The sequence below is a fragment of the Hyperolius riggenbachi genome, chromosome 5, assembly GCF_040937935.1.
Source record: "Hyperolius riggenbachi isolate aHypRig1 chromosome 5, aHypRig1.pri, whole genome shotgun sequence".
Lineage (NCBI taxonomy): Eukaryota > Metazoa > Chordata > Amphibia > Anura > Hyperoliidae > Hyperolius > Hyperolius riggenbachi.
The window spans coordinates 40,860,290-40,880,509 of NC_090650.1; the positions used below are offsets into that span (position 1 = coordinate 40,860,290).

At 46.5% G+C, this 20,220-nt stretch overlaps 1 protein-coding gene across 5 annotated transcripts in view; it reads right to left on the reverse strand.

Annotated features, from left to right (window-relative positions):
• The window catches only part of STEAP1 (STEAP family member 1), a 46,210-nt gene that overhangs the window by 15,321 nt on the left and 10,669 nt on the right, over nt 1–20,220 (reverse strand). For 4 of the 5 annotated variants that reach the window (XM_068238571.1, XM_068238570.1, XM_068238573.1 and 1 more), the window contains 2 exons: nt 5,923–6,435; nt 2,748–2,912 (listed from right to left, as the gene is read on the reverse strand). In XM_068238571.1, coding sequence (XP_068094672.1) covers nt 2,748–2,912; nt 5,923–6,435 — 678 coding nt within the window. The remainder of the gene's footprint in view (nt 1–2,747; nt 2,913–5,922; nt 6,436–20,220) is intronic. The other variant, XM_068238574.1, reaches the window with a different exon arrangement.

The window sequence follows — 20,220 nt, forward strand, 5'->3', positions numbered from 1 at the left end:
CAGAGGCAGAGCCCTTAACCAGTACACTTTTCCCTGTAATAGCAGAAACGCAACAGAATGGAAAAGTCATCGCCACACGTTATCCATGTGTTGCATTGCATCCAGTGAAGTCTACAGTCAATGAAAATTATGCTTCACTGTAATGGTTAACATGCCTGTTTTATGGTAACGCACTGCATTCACTGTGAGCGTCACATAAGACAGGTGAGCCTACAACATTCTCCACAGCCAGGGTTACACATTACACATGAGGGGAGACCTGTTGGCTTGGGAGTCAGAGGCGGCCATGGTAGTGTGGTAGATTCCTAATAGATTCTATTAGCGTTTAATGCTGAAATCTATTGGAAATCTGACTGCAGTGTGTGGGTGGGTAATACTGTAGATCCCGCTCTGAGAGGAATAATCTATCTGATGGTTGATCTGGTTGCCATCTAGTAATAAATGGCCACCATTAGCCTCCTTGCAGCCTCAGGGAGTGCAGTCACATGATAGTGATGACAGGCAGGTTTACCCAGAACACTTTGCAACACCACCTCACCCATACTCCATATGATGGGAGTGGTAAAGTATTTGCCTTTTAGAAGAGCTCCAGGAAACACTAGAATAACAAAATGTACATTTTTTCATGCCTGACACACCCAAGTCTGGGCCAGTGCACACCAAAAACCGCTAGCGGATCCGCAAATGCTGCTTTTTGAAGCTGTTTTGCAGAGCGATTCTAGACATGTTTAGAGAGATTTTATAATCATGCCTAGCGTTTTTTGGAGCAATTTTGTTTAGCAGATTTCATATTTTGTTGCAGTACAGTTGTAACTGAACAGCTTCTGTAACAAAAACGCCTGGAAAACCGCTCTGATCTAGTGTTTTCCAGAGCAGTTTTCCACTTTCCTGTAGAAACGCCTCAGAAATCTAAAAAATGCTGCAAGACCTAAGTTTGTGTTTGGGGGAAAAATGAGCCGCTCTGGTGTGCACCATCCCATTCACTTTCATTAGCCAAGCGTTTTCCTCCTAGAAAGTGTTTTAAAAAACGCTCTTGGTGGGCACCAGCCCTCTGAGTGGTACTAGCTTCCAGTCTGCAGTTTCCTTTCAGTTGTAATTTGGTGTGTACCTCATTTTATAATGAATAATCCTATCACTGCCACATGTTTCTGATCAGTATAGAACATGTGAGGCTGGAATCTCCAGGTCATCTGCGGTGAGTCTGGAATGTGACTCTGGCTGATGTAATAACGCTGCACTGTCTGGAAACTGGCTGCCCCCAATTCCTGTTACTACTGTATGAAAAATGGCAGCAGGGACAATCAATGCAAGCGTTTACTGCAGCGTCCGCGGCTGGGGATGAGGTCATCAGTGATTCAGCACATCTGGACTGGATTTAGGCTGGGTTCACACTGAGGCATTGCAATACACGTTCTATAAAAACAGCATCGCCACGGAATGGGAAAAGTCCCAACAGGGTTGATTCACAAAAGTGTGGTAACTGCTACCACAGCGGTTATCACCGAATCTGCCGCGCGCGGCGGTTAGCGTGCGTAAAACATTACTCCGCGTGATAAACAAACGTTTGCGCGTAATCGCGTGCTTGAAACACACTCGTGGTCACATGCAAATGTTCGTTTATCACACGGAGTAGTGTTTTTTTTTACACGCGTAGCGTTACACTAAAACAGGGTAACGCAAGGCACCAGTGTGAAAGGGGCCTAAAGCAGTGTGAATGAGGCCTAACACACAGCATGGCTTTTGTTATTCTAACAGATTCCACTGCATGCACCAATATGAGCATACCTTTACACTATAAGCGCATTGTGTTTGCTGTGCAATTGTATTGCCCAATGCAGCACAATGTGTCCGTGTGAAATTAGCCTTATAGAAAATGATGTGCAATTAGGCGGGAGGACTTTGCGACCATCGTCTGGATATTAAACTTCAGGAATTAAATTTCAGCTGTTGTGAAACATTCCTTCTTTTACCTAAGGAATATTGCAAAAATTAAGCACCTCATTCCCTCAGAAGATCTTCCAACCCTAGTTCACGCCTTCATCTCATCACAGCTGGGCTATTGCAATGACCTCTATGCAGGCCTTCCAAATAAAGACCTACACCCCCTGGAGCTAGTACACAATAATAACAATATCAAACCCTGAATAGCATGTCTGTCTGAACAAGGCCTGGATTGTAAACAATGCACAGTACATCCTTACACTTTGTTGTTATGTATTATTTTAGAATTTAAAGAGAACCCGCGGTGGGTTCTGACAATGCTAGATGCACACAGAGGCTGGGTCTGCCTATACAGCCCAGCCTCTGTTGCTATCCCGATCCCCCCTAAGTTCCCCCTGCACTCTGCAGTCCCCCATAAATCACAGCCGTGCTGTGCGGGCTGTGTTTACCTTTGGACTGTCAGTCTTGGCACTCCCCCGCCTCCTGCATAGCTACAGCCCCCGCTTGTGTCCCTTCCCTACAATCAGCGGGGAGGGAAGGGACACGGGCGGGGACCGGAGCTATGCAGGAGGTGAGGGGAGCAGCAGACTGACAGTCCAAAAGTAAACACAGCCTGCTGCGACACGCTGCGTGTCGACAGCGTGGCTGTGATTTATGGGGGATAGCAGAGCGCAGGGAGAACTTAGGGGGGATCTGGGTAGCAACAGAGGCTGGGCTGTATAGGCAGACCAAGCCTCTGTGTGCAGCTAGCATTGTCAGAACCCCACCTCGGGTTCTCTTTAAAAGTAATGAAAAATTGGCAGTACCTGTATGAACTGATATTCTCGCCAACTCAGGAAGTTGCCCACGGATGGAATGGATGCCACAGCCAATATGGCTAAGATAGCGAGAGCTATAATTCCCAGAGACACATAGATCTCCATCCTCCACACGTCGTGTTCAATCCAGCTACTTTCCTTCTGCTGCTTCACCTGTGAAACAGGAAATACACCATGACAGTACAGGGGCTCCAGACAGTCCACAAAACACTGTGACAGTACAGGGGCTACAGATAGTCCACAATACACTGTGACAGTACAGGGGCTACAGACAGCCCACAATACACTGTGACAGTACAGGGGCTACAGATAGTCCACAATACACTGTGACAGTACAGGGGCTACAGATAGTCCACAATACACTGTGACAGTACAGGGGCTACAGACAGTCCACAAAACACTGTGACAGTACAGGGGCTACAGACAGTCCACAATACACTGTGACAGTACAGGGGCTACAGATAGTCCACAATACACTGTGACAGTACAGGGGCTACAGACAGTCCACAAAACACTGTGACAGTACAGGGGCTACAGATAGTCCACAATACACTGTGACAGTACAGGGGCTACAGATAGTCCACAATACACTGTGACAGTACAGGGGCTACAGACAGTCCACAAAACACTGTGACAGTACAGGGGCTACAGATAGTCCACAATACACTGTGACAGTACAGGGGCTACAGACAGTCCACAAAACACTGTGACAGTACAGGGGCTACAGACAGTCCACAAAACACTGTGACAGTACAGGGGCTACAGACAGTCCACAATACACTGTGACAGTACAGGGGCAGTCCACAATACACTGTGACAGTACAGGGGCTACAGACAGTCCACAATACACTGTGACAGTACAGGGGCTACAGACAGTCCACAATACACTGTGACAGTACAGGGGCTACAGACAGTCCACAATACACTGTGACAGTACAGGGGCTACAGACAGTCCACAATACACTGTGACAGTACAGGGGCTACAGACAGTCCACAATACACTGTGACAGTACAGGGGCTACAGACAGTCCACAATACACTATGACAGTACAGGGGCTACAGACAGTCCACAATACACTGTGACAGTACAGGGGCTACAGACAGTCCACAATACACTGTGACAGTACAGGGGCTACAGACAGTCCACAATACACTGTGACAGTACAGGGGCTACAGACAGTCCACAATACACTGTGACAGTACAGGGGCTACAGACAGTCCACAATACACTATGACAGTACAGGGGCTACAGACAGTCCACAATACACTGTGACAGTACAGGGGCTACAGACAGTCCACAATACACTGTGACAGTACAGGGGCTACAGACAGTCCACAATACACGGTGACAGTACGGGGGCTACAGACAGTCCACAAAACACTGTGACAGTATGGGGGCTACACCAGGCCCCCAACCGTCCCAAATCCTGCTGGACTGTTCCGATTTGGCCCTCCCGTTATCCCACTCTGCCCCCCCTTGTGTCCCGGGCGGCTGGGAAGAGAGGGGGAAAGAAATGATCGAGGCGCCAGACGCACCAATGCGGGGTGTGGGATGGGTGGCCGCCATTACATTCCTCCCTCCCTTCCACCTAATGTTGCCCCGGTGCCCCCCCCCCCCTGCTTGCAGAGTAAAGTGCGGAGCAGGCTGTCATTTAATCTTACCATTGCTCCTTGCATACCGGCATCTGGTACTTCTCGGCTTCCTTCTTCCTGTGACGTCACAGGAATCAGGAAGCCGAGAAGAGCCAGATGAGATGCTGGAACGCAAGGAGCAATGGTAAGATTAAATGACAGCCTGCTCCGCACTTTACTCTGCAAGCAGGGGGGGGGGGCGGACACTGGGGGCACATTAGGTGGAAGGGAGGGAGGAATGTAATGGCGGCCACCCATCCCACATCGTGCGGCTGGCGCCTCGATCATTTTGTTTTTACCTTCTCCCCACCCACGGCCACCCTCTCCCTCCTCCCCACATTGTTAATTTAGTTTTAGGGATTAATATTAATTAAAAATGGTTTCGGTGTGCGTGACTAGGGTATGTTGGGAGTGTGGCCTAAGTGTCCCGCTTTCTGATGAGAAAATGTTGGGAGGTATGAATACACTGTGACAATACAGGGGCTACAGCCAGTCCACAATACCCAGCGACAGTACAGGAACTACAGAATGTCACGGAGATATCAAAAGTTTATTAAAATCACACACAGACAGGCAAAACCTACCCTGTGAAGAGTGGAGTAAGCATGGAATTGAGGTAAACCACAAGAGCAAGCACCATGGCCAATGGCGCCACACAAACTCAAACTAATGCCGGGCATACACGGCACGTTTATGCGCCAGTATCGAGCCAGCGGCTCGATGCCGGCACATCACAGCTCGGAGCCAGCGGATCGATATTATCAATTGAGCCATCAGCAGCTCGATTGATAAGCCTGCGGTCGAGCCGTGTATGCCTAGCATAAGACCGGGAATGAACCTCCAACTTCCACGCTATCCAAACACACCCACTGGGAGGTCATGTGGTCATACTTATACATCAATTTGCCGTTTACACATTGTGCTGTTGCTGTCCTAACAACTAAAGTAGAAAGCAGTAAATCATTCAGGATATCTACATTTAAAGTAATTTTACTGGGTTGAGTATCATAAACGGGGATATCGCACTGCTGCACACATTTTTGGCCAAATTTAACGCTGATCCATTCATTGTAGTAATGGGATCTGCAGCACAACGCACGGCAACGTAGATGGCTTGGGTTGCTAGTGTGAACAAGGCCTAAAGGTAAGCCACCTTCAATTCCCTTTCACTCCTCAGGGAGACTCTTCCCCAATGCTAATAATACACTTTACTCAGCTCACACACTGTACTGGTTATATATGTAACAGCCAGATCCAAAAGTCTGGCCACTTCGTTATCTGGCAGGTCAAGTTCTGACGAGAGCTCACCAGCCAAGTCCCGAAGAAAGGGCAAAACAGCAAGGTTCAGCGGCGGCATCTGCATTTCCCCAGCCCCGCCCCATTTTGTCCCAGCATCCTCTAACGTCTCAAGGCTTCACATTTGTCCCTCCACTCCCCGTATCATATCACTCTGACGGAATCTGGCCATAACATATACATTCCCAATGTTTTTTGGAAGGGTATCATGGACCACAAGATTGTATTACAATACCTGCTCAAAGGCCCAGTTCAGCATCTTGTATCTGTAGGACCTCCTCATAGGGTAAGAAAGGCTATAGAGGGCATGCATTGCTGCAATGAAGAAGCCCAGGAGTCCAAACTGTTTGCGCCTTAGCATCCACGTGTTCAGCCATGATGGGAATCGTTCATACTTTGTGCCGCGGTGCAGTTGAATCACGGTGGCTAATATACCCGGCAGATAGGCCATGGTCAGCAGCGTGATGGCCACAACGGGCAAGACCTTGTTGACCACAAGTATCGGAATTCTACAGAATTCATTCTTATTATACATCACAAATGGATGAATGACTTCTCTGAGAAGCGTATACACAAAAACGACCAAGGATAACCAGAGGGCCACCCTCACCGGCAGACGCCAATTGGGGAAGAGGTCCATCTTCCGGTGGGAGATGTTGATGGTGTCCCAGTCTAGCATATCATAGTAAGAGGGTTCTTCCATGTTGTTGGGATGCTGGGTGTAACCGCTCAGCTGTAAATCCATTTTCTGATGAAAACACATAGAAATTACTAATACTAATGATATAACACTGGTTAGATGCACCGTAAAAACACTGATGTTACATTACATTTGTGTTTTGCCACCTTGCTGACTGATGAATAACTAAAGGGAATCATATAGTAAAATTTGTTTGGGGCCCTCAACTCTCGACACATACTGTAGGTGTCGAACTCCAGTCCTTGAAGGCCATATCCATTCCAGTGTTTGAGATGGCGTTAGAAATGGAGAAATGTGTTCTACTTGATGAACAACACCTTTCCTGATTCAGTCCTATTAATTAATGACTTAAGGACAAAAGCAATTTTCATATCTAGGCGCTGCTCCCATTAATTCGCCAATAACCTAACTACTACTTATCACAGCTAAATGATCTATATATTGTATTTTTAGGACAAATTAGGCTTTTAGTGTGTGATAATTTTGTTTAGTAATCATCTTATTTTCTATGTATTTTAAAGGGAAAATAAGGGGGGGGGGGGGGGGGGAACTATTTCTCCATTTACATCCTCTATAGCTTTACATTAAACAGTGCTTTCTATGAGTTAAACCCACTAATTTTATTAGCTCATCCATCCTGGTTATTGCAACATTTAGATTGTGTTTCTAGCCCTATGTATGGTGACAATATTGTATTTGGAAATAAAGGTGTCTTTTTTCAGTTTTTTGCTTTCTCATTGTACACTATCGATGATTTCAAGACCTTATTTTCAAAAATAATAGTAATATACTCTCATGGCATACATATTTAAAAAAGCCAGTTTTCTAAGGTAACTTTGATTTCATTTTACAAGTCTTTTATTTTGGTACAGAATATGCGAAAATTTAATTTCTTTTGATTCAGTTTGTGACTAAAAAGAATACAAGAGACATGCGCCTCAACCCTAAAACTCTTTAAACTCTATTCTACTACTTACCATGGTTAAAATGATACCACATATGTCTCTTGTAGTGTTGCTAAAACTTTCCCAAGTTTGATCATAATTCTGATATAGGTAAAAAAAAAACGTTTTGTAAAAAATAATACCTTTTAATGGCTAACTGATAGAGTTACATGATGCATGCTTTCTGGGATCTAGTCAGTTAGCCATTAAAAGGTATTATTTTTTACAAAACATTGTTTTTTTCTACCTATATAATTTGTTTGGCTAACACGGTACAGAAACCTTTTTGTTACTATCATCATAATTCTGAAAATGACTTTTTATGTTTGATTGAGTTTGTCCCTACCTATTTTTCATGTGACGTGGGTCACAGCTTTTAGACACACCAAAATGTATTCTACAACTCGTCACAGTTAAAATGGTACCACATGTGCCTCATTTAGTAACAAACAGGTAGTGCACTCTCCACAACAACACTGGACAAATATATTCGTCCAGTTTTCTTTAAGTGGTTAATTTGAGTTGTGCCAAAACTGTGCGAGGACCTCAGCCCTTGAGGACTGGAGTTCCACATCCATATACTAGATTAACCTCCCTGGCAGTCAATTAGAACCGCCAGGGGGCAGCGCAGCACTGTTTTTTTTTTTTAGTTTTTTTTTAAAGTCATGTAGCTAGCCTAGCGCTAGCTACATGATAGCCACTGAGCAGCGGCATCCTTCTACCTACTGCGATCACCTCCGGCGATCAGTGGAAGCAGAAAATCCCGTTTAGAACGGGATTTCCTGCTGGGCTTCCCCGGTCGCCATGGCGACGGTCGTCATCGACGTCATGACGTCATGGGGAGTCCCGATCCACCCCTCAGCGCTGCCTGGCGCTGGTAGGCCAGGCTGCAGAAGGGGTCTGGGGGGGGGGGGGGGCGGCGCGGCGGATAGCGGCGAATCGGCGCGGAGCGGGAAGTACACGTGCAAAGTGCTAGCTGCGTGTACAGAAAGAAAATGCAAATCGGCCCAGCAGGGCCTGAGAAATCCTCCTGCGCGCGTAGCCCGACCTGAGGTCGGGCTTACCGCCAGGGAGGTTAATGACTGTCTCTCTCCCTTTGATTCTTTTGGACATGAGCAGACATGGGGCTTGTTTCATCAAGCTGTGCAGTGCAGCTTAAAGAAAACCTGAAGTGAAGATTAAAAGACAAAATAAACATACACAAGTCATACTTACCTCCTGTGTAGTCTACTCCTCAATCTATTTTTCCTCTCCTGCATCCTGTTTGTCCACCGTGATCAATGGAATTCTCCGTCCTCCAGTTTGAAAATGGCCATTACACCATAACAGCTTCCTGGTCAGCACACAGTTAAACTGTAACATTGCCCACTTGAGCCATAGGGAAACATGGACACAGTTCTCCTCTCAGCTGTAACTGGCAGCAACTGATATATAACTGGCAGCAACTGATATATTTCAGTTCTGACAAAATGTTGTCAGAACTGGAAGGGATCACTGTAAGAAGAAAATGGTGAGCTTCTGAGAGGAACTGATGGCAAGGTAACTATGTAATGTTCATTTGAAGTTACCTCATGTGTTTATTTTAAATATTTTTACTCAGTACAGGTTCTCTTTAAGGAGACTCTGTAACAACATTTTCAGCCTTATTTTTTCTATCCTATAAGTTCCTATACCTGTTCTAATGTGGTCTGTGTTACTGCAGCCTTTTCTAGTTGCACAGTGGCTGTGTTTTCTCTGTTATATGATCTAATCTTCTCTCCTCTGTCAGCTGAGGCTGGAATGTGTGGAATGTGCTGCACTGCTTGTCGTTGGCAGAAGCTATACACACCCTCTCCAAGCTCTGTATGAGTCAGAGACTGAGCTACTCTCAAGCCTATCACACTCTAGTTAGAAGCCATGTCTTTTGTTTGGAAACACTGCCTAAAATGGCAATTACAAGCCAGGATTGCAGCAGGGACAAGCACAGAGGGGCACAGGAGAACATAATGAATAGAATGGTATTATTGTAAGAATTTTAGAGTACAGATTCTCTTTAATGAGGGAATTGCAAGCTCAGCGCACACTATGCTGCGTTAGTGCAGTAACTTACACGCGCTCCTTGTAACTCGCGGTCGCTCCACTTGTCAGGTCCAGTGGCTTTCTAGGATATGATCCCATGCTTTGATTGGCCCAATAGGCTGCCACTTGACAGGTAGATGATGGCGCCTTATAAATCGCTAATGATAATGAAGCGGGAGTGTTAGCTGGCGAAATCAATAATCTTTTTGCCTCATTACGGCTATTGTGGTTCTCCAGAGATAAGTGCACTCTTTCCTCCTTTGTTTTTAATTATTTTGTAATATTATCTAATTACATTATTAATGTTATTATATAATATGAATTATATTATTAATATTATTATTATATACTATTAATTACCTTGTTATATTAACTTATCAACCTTGAGTGGAGTGGTTCGGTTTTTAACCCACATTTTTAGCCGTAAGAACAAGCCTGGTTCCTCCTTGACCCAAGTGAGACTGAGCTAGTAGTCCCTATGAGTCTCAGGTTGGCAACTCTTATTTGGGAGTAGCCAAATGTTTGTGCTATTATCATCCCAGGGGCATAACAATAGGGGGTGCAAAAGTTGCAACCGCATCAGGGCCCTTGAGCCAGAGGGGCCCCAAGGGCCCTTCTTTAACTGCAGTATTAGCTCTCTATTGGTTCTGTGCTCAGAATAATCACTTCTATAGATACTTTGCATAGTGGTAATCATTAACAAACTGTTCCCCATCCCCTTCTTGCACCTCTGACACTGTAGTTGCCATTGGCAGGTTTTGGTGCGCCTTATCAATTGTTATGTACAGAGTGCTTGGGGCCCCAATGTAAAACTTGCATCGGGGCCCATAACTCCTTAGCTACGCCACTGTATAATCCATCTTACTGCTTAACTTACTAAATTATTTTGGGCTCTCTGTCTTTCTTTTTGTCTTTCAAGTATGTACTCCAGGACACTCCTCTCTACATGGCAACATACAGTCATTCTCATCAAATAAACCACAAGAACAAACAACCCTATGTTCTCTTTCGTACCAGACCAACGGTATCACAGATGAAGAGTGTGCATGGTTCCTGTGAGGGACGACATGTAGTCTACATACCATACAACGAAGGAAGTCATTGCTGATATTACTTCCTGCTGAGGTGGGGAGGGACTACTGGAACCATATCCCTGTCTATAGGACTGATAGCTCGTTTATCTCTTGGCAACATTCCATTGCAAAAGCACAGTGCCAACAAACAATACCAGGTCTACAAACATTCTATTAACTGAACAGGATGTTTGGCAATTCCCCTCCCCCACACAGGAGACCACAGCCATGCCTGGTCTTTGCCACACAGGTCAGGGCACGGTTTCTATCATGAAGGCAAATACCTGCGTGACCTATAGATCTGCTCCCATGACCTCTTGAAAAGCAGTAAAAAGAGATATAATTTTCTAGATTACAAAGGTTGCGCCAGCCTGAAGAAGCGTAAGGGACACACTGCTAGTCCAACATTTTACAGCGATGCCAAGCAAGGATTTTCTCAGCAGGTTGGGTTGCGCCAGTGGCCTCTGGGATGCTGTGTGATGGGTTGTAGCGCAGAGGATCAAACCCAAAATGGCAAGAAGTATGGTGACTGTCCACTTAGTAAGTAGAAGACCCCCCCCCCCCCATAGGTGACTATGGTGGTGGTTTTGGGGTGTTAGAGGTCAGGGGCGTAACAATAGACCCTGCAAGGGATGCAGCTGCAGGGGGGGCCCAAGTGGGAAGATGGTACTGTGCTTGTGCTCAAATATAACATTTGCGATATATAAAATTTGTGATATATAAAAATATCGCTGCGTACAGCAGGCGCTACCGCACCTGGGCGTATTGGATTTTTTGGTGGGACCCAGCAATGGATCTATGGTGGCCATTTCTCTAGGGGAGCCAGCGCTGGATGGAGGCTACACAGGAGGACGGGGGAAGCCCCATTAGGGTCCAGAGGCTTCCGCTCCCGAGGTAAGTACCCCCCAGGGGCACTTTTTTTAATTACAGATTCTCTTTAAGGAAACCATCAATAATGTGATTGTAAAGGACCAACTGGGACCACCAATCTCTGTTTTTATATAATACAATCTGAATAATCAAAAAAAAAAAAAAAAAAAAAAAAAGATTGTCCTCTAAAGATTTACTGTTAATGGGCACCTTAAAGTGGAACTGTAGATTCCTAATAAACACATTGTTTCACTTACCTGGGGCTTCCCCAAGCCCCCAGCAGCCATCTTGTCCCGCGCCGCTCCTCAACAAGCCTCTGTTCGCCCGCCGCCAGCTACTTTCGGTTTCGCCCACGGGGACACTGCGCCTGCGCGGCTCTGGCCATGCATATCCTTTCTTCGCGTTCCCGGCTATTGCAGAGGGGAACGCAAAGAAAGGATACGCTTGGCCAGAGCCGTGCTGGCATCGACTTACAAGTCAAGGTACGGGACCGAGTGGCGGCGGGGGAACGGAGACTCGTTGAGGAGCGGCGCGGGACAGGACAGCTGCTGGGGGCTTGGAGAAGCCCCAGGTACGTGAAACACTGTGATTATTATTATTAAATCTACAGTTCCACTTTAAACAGGAACTGTTGTGAAAATCTTAAAATGTAAAACGCATACAAATAAGAAGTAAATTTCTTCCTGGGTAAAATGAGCCATACATTACTATTCTCCTATGTTGCTGTCACTTACAGTAGGTAGTAGACAGAACCGATAGGTTTTGGGTTAGTCCATCTCTCCATAGGGGATTCACAGCAAGGCCTTTATTCTTTATAAAGGCACTCCCTGAAACGGATTTATACAAAGATGCTGGCCAGCTTCCCTGCTCACCGTACATTTTTTTGGCAGTTGGACGGAGCAACTGCCATTCACTAAGTGCATTTTGAAAATAAAGAAATCCCTGAGAACCCCCCATAAGGAGATGTGCTAGTCCAAAACCTGTCGGTTCTGTCAGATTTCTACTACCTACTGTGACAGCAACATAGGAGGAAAGTAATTTATGGCTCATTTTACTCTGGAAGAAATGTACTTCTTATCTGTATATGTTTACATATGTTTTAAGTTTTAAGATTTTCGCGACAGAGGTCCTTTAACATTGGCTGGTCAAAACCACAGAGTTTGTCTAGAAAACCCCATTAGACTCTCCAGAAGAGAGTCACTAAAGTAATTAAATGACAACTGAAGCAAGAGGGATATGGAGGCTGCCATATTTATTTCCTTTTAAGCAATACCAGTTCCCTGGCTGTCCTGCTGATTCTCTCCCGCTAATACGTTTAGCCATAGACCCGGAACAAGCATGCAGCAGATCAGGTGTTTCTGACATTATTGTCAAATCTGACAAGATTAGCTGCATGCTTGTTCTGGCATTATTCACACATTATTGCATCCTAACAGACCAGCAGGACTGCCAGGCAACTGGCATTGTATAAAAGGAATTAAATATGGCTGCCTCCATGTATTTCTCACTGCAGTTGTCCTTTAATTAGTAGCTCTAGCCATGAACAACTTCCTCCACTTGATGAAAAAAAGAATAACGACCTCTACATTGCAAAACAAAGGAACCCTCACAATTATATCGGAGTGGAGGAAAGTCCTATAGCATGACTTCAAAGGTTTGAACATTTAAAAATAACTTTCTCCTACCAAAATATTCTTCACTGTAAATAAGAAATCAAATTCCATGCTTGAGTGAAGTGACAGCGGAGGGCAGTGGTGACAGTATTGCCATTGTTCACATTCTAAACAGAAAGCTATGGCCGGTAATGCGGCATCCAGAGTAGACAAGGCCTAATGGTAAGCTGCGTTTTCTCCCACTAATGAGGCTGTACATAGCTGTGTACAAGGCCAACCACTTCATGTGCTGAGCTCATGGGATATATTGAGCCGGACCCCAGAGAAAAAGGGTCGCTGTTCACTACAAACATCTTGTGATCTGTGGTCACAGCAGGCAACAGATTAAAGAGACTCTGTAACGTCAAAAAGATCCCCTGGGGGGTACTCACCTCGGGTGGGGGAAGCCTCCGGATCCTAATGAGGCTTCCCACGCCGTACTCTGTCCCACGGGGGTCTCGCTGCAGCCCTCCGAACAGCCGGCGACAGAGCCGACTGTCAGTTCAATATTTACCTTTGCAGGCTCCAGCGGGGGCGCTGTGGCTGCTTTTCGCTCCGAACTACACGGAAATACCCGATCTCAGTCGGGTCCGCTCTACTGCGCAGGCGCCGGAAACTTGCGCCTGCGCAGCAGAGCAGACCCGACGGCGATCGGGTATTTCCGTGTAGTTCGGAGCCGACAGCCGTCAGAGCGCCTGCGCAGGAGCCGGGAAGGTAAATATTGACGTCATTATTCTCGGAGGGCTGCAGCGAGACCCCCGAGGGACGGAGGACAGCGTGGGAAGCCTCATTAGGATCCGGAGGCTTCCCCCACCCGAGGTGAGTACCCCCCAGGGGATCTTTTGATGTTACAGATCCTCTTTAAGGTACTTTTTCTTTGCCATTAAGGGCCAGTGCACACCAAAAACCTCTAGCAGATCCACAAACCGCTAGAGGTTTTTGAAGCAGATTTTCAGAGCGATTCTAGGCATGAGAGGTTTTCTAAACACGCCTAGCGTTTTCTGGAGCATTTTTGTGTAGCAGATTTCATATATTGTTACAGCAAAGCTGTTACTGAACAGCTACTGTAACAAAAACGCCTGAAAAACTGCTCTGATATAGCGCTTTTCAGAGCGGTTTTCCACTTTCCTATAATTTACATTGAGGCAGAAACGTCTCAGAAATCTAAAAACTGCAGCAGCCCCGAGTTTGCGTTTGTGGAAAAAACGAACTGCTCTGGTGTGCACCATCCCATTCACTTCCATTAGCCAAGCGGTTTCCCCCCTACAAGCGTTTTAAAAAACGCTCCAGAACCGCTCTGGTGTGCACCAGCCCTAACTCAGAATTCCTCTCTGTTCTAAAAGATAAGCAACAGCATAATAACTTTTAAAGAAAAACATTTTTTTTTTTTGGTTACAGCTGAAACAAATGCTGCAATAAATCTGCAGCGTGTTCACTTCCTGCTTTCATAGAAGCAGACATATTGTTAACATCCTCTGTTTACCAATTAGTTGCTTTGCCATAGCAGTCAGCTTACACAGCTGAGAGATCACATTACAACTTGTGATAAGTCACAGATGAGGGGGAATTAGACAGGCTAAACTTTCTAAATTCACACAGGATGCATTTCTCTCTGATTTCCTTTTGTCCAGTGCAAGAGTTCAGGTCCACTTTAAAACACACCCCTGCTATTGTACAACATCAGATCGATGGGTCCAATCGATAATTTCCAACAGGTCCAATCTGATTTTCGATCGGTTTTCTGATCCATTTTCCGATCACTTTTGTACAAAATTGATAAGAGATAAGATCGGACCTGTCGGAAATGACTGATTTGACGAGTCTATCTGACTAGAAATTGCATGGTGTGTACCAGGCAATAGGCTGGGAGGTTCACAGTGAGAGTTGTGTTGAGTTCCCTGTAACACCAGGAACACAATGAATGGAATGGGAAAGCTGTTTCAAACGGGTGCTCGGATACCCCTTTTTAAAATCCGAATTAATTTTGGATCCGGATACCAGATATCCGGATCTGAATCGGATATCTGGATCCGAACGTTCCGGAATCCGAATAGAATCAGATATCCAAACCCATTATCCGGGATATTCGGTCGGATTCGGATATCCAGATAGAAAGTGGCCTTTAAATTGCTTCTAAAACGTTTTTTAGGGTAAATGAGGCATGTAGCATCATGTTTTTTTTTTTACGGGCCAAGGGGGTTTTGACGGGCCTGCTAACAGTTAGCACCGCTTTGTGAATCAAGCCCATTGTGTCCAAAGTCCAACCACACATCTGGAACATCATAGTTTTCAGCCCAGACACCTCCAAAAAATTATGCAGCAATTGTGTTTTGCGTTTAATATAGGTGGTATCAGTGGCTTGTGGCACCCTGGCGGTGGGAGCTGCACAGGCAGCAGGAGCAGGGCAATGCAGCAGCAGCAGGTGTAACGTGTGACAGGAGCATGCCGGACGTGGCATGTGTATGTGGCACGTGGTACATGGCACGTGCATGTGGCACGCTACGTTGGTACCACGGCTGTAAGAAAAATTGTGAACCAGGCGGCTTAGTTAGTAATAGTTAATCAGGAGGAGCCAGGAGGTTGTGGTGGTAAAGGGTGGTAACGCAGGCATAGTGATTCCCAGCCACTTCATGTCCCCCTCTTGCCAACAGGGAAAGACTTGCCCAACAGGGTCTGGCGGCGTTTTTCCTTGCATGAGAAGCGGTGTAGGGAGCAGAGGAGGCCACTGAGGACTGGCTGCCTCAACATGCCTCAGTGTCGGCAGGAGTGGCAGAGGGGGTTCTGGTGTTCCGAGTCTGACCACTGCCAGCGCCAGCTTGCTTCAGACAGGTGATGTAAAATTCTTGCCTCCCGAGTCAATAGATTCCTGGCAGATATTATTCATAAGGACCAGGTGGGGTTTGTCCCGGGTGGCCAAGCCTCTGACGCCACGCTACGGGCAATCCAAATTTTTGAACTACTCCACTCCAGGAAGATATCAGGTCTATGCCTTTCTCTTGATATATACAAGGCTTTTGACCAGGTCTCATGGGAGTACCTATATGCGGTGCTGGACAAATGGGGGTTGGGGGGCCCGTTCACCTCCTGGATAAAAATGTTATATTCTAACCCAACAGCCAGCATACACTATGCAGGCCATTCTTCCCCTTTATTTAAAATCCACAGGGGCACCAGGCAGGGTTGCCCCCTGTCGCCCATTCTCTTCATTATGGCCATGGAGCCATTAGCAGCAGCCATCCGTCAGCACGGTGGAATCTCGGGGGTGGAGCTAGCGGGTATCCAACATAAACTAAACCTATTTGCGGACGATCTGCTACTTTTTATTACCAAACCCCAAATCACCATCCCAGAGCTAATGTCGGTTTTAAACACATTCTCCATAGTCTCTGGCCTTCAGATAAACCCTAAAAAATCTAAATTACTCAACATCACTTTAGCTCCAGAGGCCTGCCAATCTCTCAAAACCCGCTACCATTTCACGTGGCCGGGCCCTGCACTGGACTATTTGGGAATCAAGCTGACTGCCTCTTACGATACACTATTTCAATATAATTATTATCCCTTAGCTAGGGCAATAACACTATCGTTATCCCAGTGGTCCTCTTATGGTCTCTCCTGGTTGGGTCGGATCAATTCCATCAAGATGTCACTCCTCCCCAAGCTGCTCTATCATTTTAGGCTGCTGCCAGTCCGGGTTCCCCCCCATTTTCTCAGAATGCTGCAGTGCAAACTAAACAACTTCATCTGGAATAACTCCCGCCCAAGGGTCTGTAAGCAGACTCTGTATGCGCACAAAAGAGACGGAGGTCTGGGGGTCCCGAACATTTCCAACTATTACCAGGCAGCCCAAATAACCCACCTCATAGACCTGTACAAAGGCTCTAAGATGCCGACGTGGACTCTATTCGATATACCGGCAGCCGCCCCTCAGTCTGTACAGACCCCCATCTGGCTACACAAGCGATCTCGCCCTCAGAATTTGAGCGCTGCACTGCGGCACTGCTTGTCAGTGTGGGACGCAGTCCGCTACTCTAGAAACTTGATGTCGCCCACCCTTCCTCTACTATCCATTATTGACAACCCCCTCTTCACCCCAGCTTTTGATAATCCGAGCAGCTTTAGATGGTGGAGAGAGCAGGGTCTAGAGCAAGTTAAATCATTAACTAACAGTACAGGAATACTGTCTTGGGAAGACTTAAGAGGAAAATATCAAATTCCAAACAAGGAACAATTCCGATATCTACTAATAAAACATTGGTTGAAATCGTTCTTTCCACGGCAGGCCCAGTTCCCAATTGTTTTAACCAGATTTGAAAGACTCTGTGCCCTTGAACCCTTTGCCACAGGGACTATCTCAGATCTATATGCTCAGCTCAATGACCCGCCTCTGTCGTTTCGTCATGCGTATGTAGCCAGATGGGAGTCTGACCTGAGGTGCACTAAACCCAAAGAGGAATGGGAGGCGATTTGGAATATAGTACCTAAACTCTCCTTGAATTTAGCCTTGGTAGAATCAGCCTATAAAGTACTACTCCGGTGGTATTGGGTCCTTGCCAGGCTCCGACATGTTCCCGGGAATGAATCGGGCCACTGTTTTCGAGGCTGCCAATCTAAAGGAGACATGTTGCATATCTTTTGGGCATGTCCTATGATATCTAGATTCTGGTCCAGGATCTACAGAATGTTTCAAACGTTATTTGGCAAGCAGGTCACTAAAGACCCATGGTCGGCGCTTTTACACTGTAAAATAGCCCAGCTCACTAAACCCCAGAATACTCTGGCTCACTTTATCTTGGGAGCGGCTTCTCAAACAGTGGCTCGCGCTTGGCGCACCCAATTTGTCTCCTTTGAGGAGATGAAACGCAGAGTCTCTGCGTACATGGTCCAGGAACAGATGGCCAGCATATTAGACGATAGGGTTGAAGCTTACCATAAAATTTGGGATACATGGAGCCACTACATTGCCTCAACTTCAAACTAAGAATCTACCCAGCACTTCTGAGAAGGCCCTAACCCTCGGTTGAGGCTGGAGTCTAGACCTTGACCCCCCCCCTTGTCTGTTTTTCTTACCCTTCTTCCCCCCCTCCGCCCCCCCTCCACTCTTTCCCCTCCTTTGTCTGTTGGAGGGGCCATGACCTACCTAATCAATATAAAAGTGGTCAGAATAACATCCAACTATAGGAATCTCACCCGTGGACATTACAGAAGAGTATGTATGATGCCATGAGCTAGCATACTGAGATGACTTGAACCTTGGGGGATACCCGCTACCCCCCCTGACCCGTCTGAACTGTTCTGTATAAGTTTATGCGTTGTATTCTGTAAACTGTATTCAAAAATTTCAATAAAAATTTTGAAACAGACAGATGATGTGGGGTACTTGTACTTTATTAAAATCGGGGTTGGACTTTAACGCAAATCAGCACGGAGTGACAGACAGCAGAGGAGAAGACAGTGCACACTAAGGCCTCAATTCACAAAGCATTACTGCATTACTGCATGCGATAATGCTAAAAACACCAGACTTTCCAGAGCACTTAGCAATGTGTCAATTCATAAAGGCTGTTACCGCATGAAAAACTGAAATTACAGAGCAGTGAGGAAAATTACCGACTTGGCTGTAGTTACCTCCAACACATGTCAGTAAATTGTCAGCAAATGTCAATTCATAAAGCCTCCAATAAGTGGTAAGCCTGACGATAGTTACCGACACCTCTGGTGAGGTGTTAACAATGCAAAGTACAGGGAGCCGAAAGTCTGAGCAGGGAGCTGAAGTCTGTGTGAGTCATCTGTGCAGGGAAAGTCTGTGTGAGTCATCTGTGCAGAGAGCCAAAGTCTGTGTGAGTCATCTGTGCAGGGAAAGTCTGTGTGAGTCATCTGTGCAGAGAGCCGTCTGTGTGAGTCATCTGTGCAGGGAAAGTCTGTGTGAGTCATCTGTGCAGGGAAAGTTTGCGTGAGTCATCTGTGCAGTGAAAGTCTGTGTGAGTCATCTGTGCAGGGCAAAAGAGATATTGCCACACTTCTGCTCTACCGCTGCTACACTTCTGCTCTACCGCTCAATAGAGATGTGGCGAACGGTTCCCGAACTGTTCCCCGGCGAACATCTCCAAATCCATGGGGCTTTTACTACTTTCGGGTCACACTGACCCGGAGTAGTACGCCTGCGCTGCCCGGCGGAGCGCGTCCTAGATCGCGCTCCTGTTGCCGGGCACTTTCTGCGCGTGTGCGTGATGTCATGAACGACGTCACGCTCATGCGCAGAGAGTGTCCGGCAACAGGAGCGCGATCAAGGACGCGCTCCGCCGGGCAGCGCAGGCGTACTACTCCGGGTCAGTGCGACCCGGAAGTAGTAAAAGCCCCAGAGATGTTCGCCGCATCTCTACCGCTCAATGGGCTACGGTAATTTACTGAACTTCAGAGGCAGCTGGGAAAATCCTTTTGAATTAGCACACAGACCGGGAAAATACCGAGTGCGGTATTTTCCCTCCCAGATTTTTTTTATCGCACTGCTTTTATGAATCGAGGCCTAACTGTCTAACTGTCACACTGACACTGCTCAGCACAGCAGCACTGTAGTAATCTGTAGTAAGCTAACAAAGTAGTACTAATCTAACAACTAACTAGCACTGCAGTACTAACTACACAATAACACAGTAATCCTATTCCCTAACCTGTACTGTAGCTAAGGCTAATAGCTGGCCAGCAGCAGGCCTGGTCTCTGTGCACAGCACACACAGACACAGGACCTAATAGCAGCTGCTGCAGGCCTGCAGCACAGACTCTGACTGTCACTTAAGGAAATCAAGCTAGCTAACTAATAAACAATAGAACAATAGTGTAGTGATAGTCAGCAGCAGTGGAGAATGTCTCTCAGTGAGCAGTCACAAGCAAGGACGAGATTTCTCATCATGGCAGCCCTCCTTATATACAGGGGGGGGCTGGCCAGAGTCCCCTTCTGTGATTGGGTGCTAGGGCTTGGGCTGGGAGCCCTCTGATTGCCTCAATGAGGTCAGGAGGGGCTGGCCAGGGTTCTCTTTTGTGATTGGTTGCTAGGGCTTAGGCTGGGAGCCCTCTGATTGGCTCAATGACTTCATGGACGTCATCTCCTTAGTTACAGTATCCGGATTCGGATATGCGACCGGATAACCGAATTCCTATCCAGATTCCGATGCGAATCCGGATACCGCATTCCGGATTTGCCCAGATATCCGGAATCCGGATACGAGGTCATTTAAC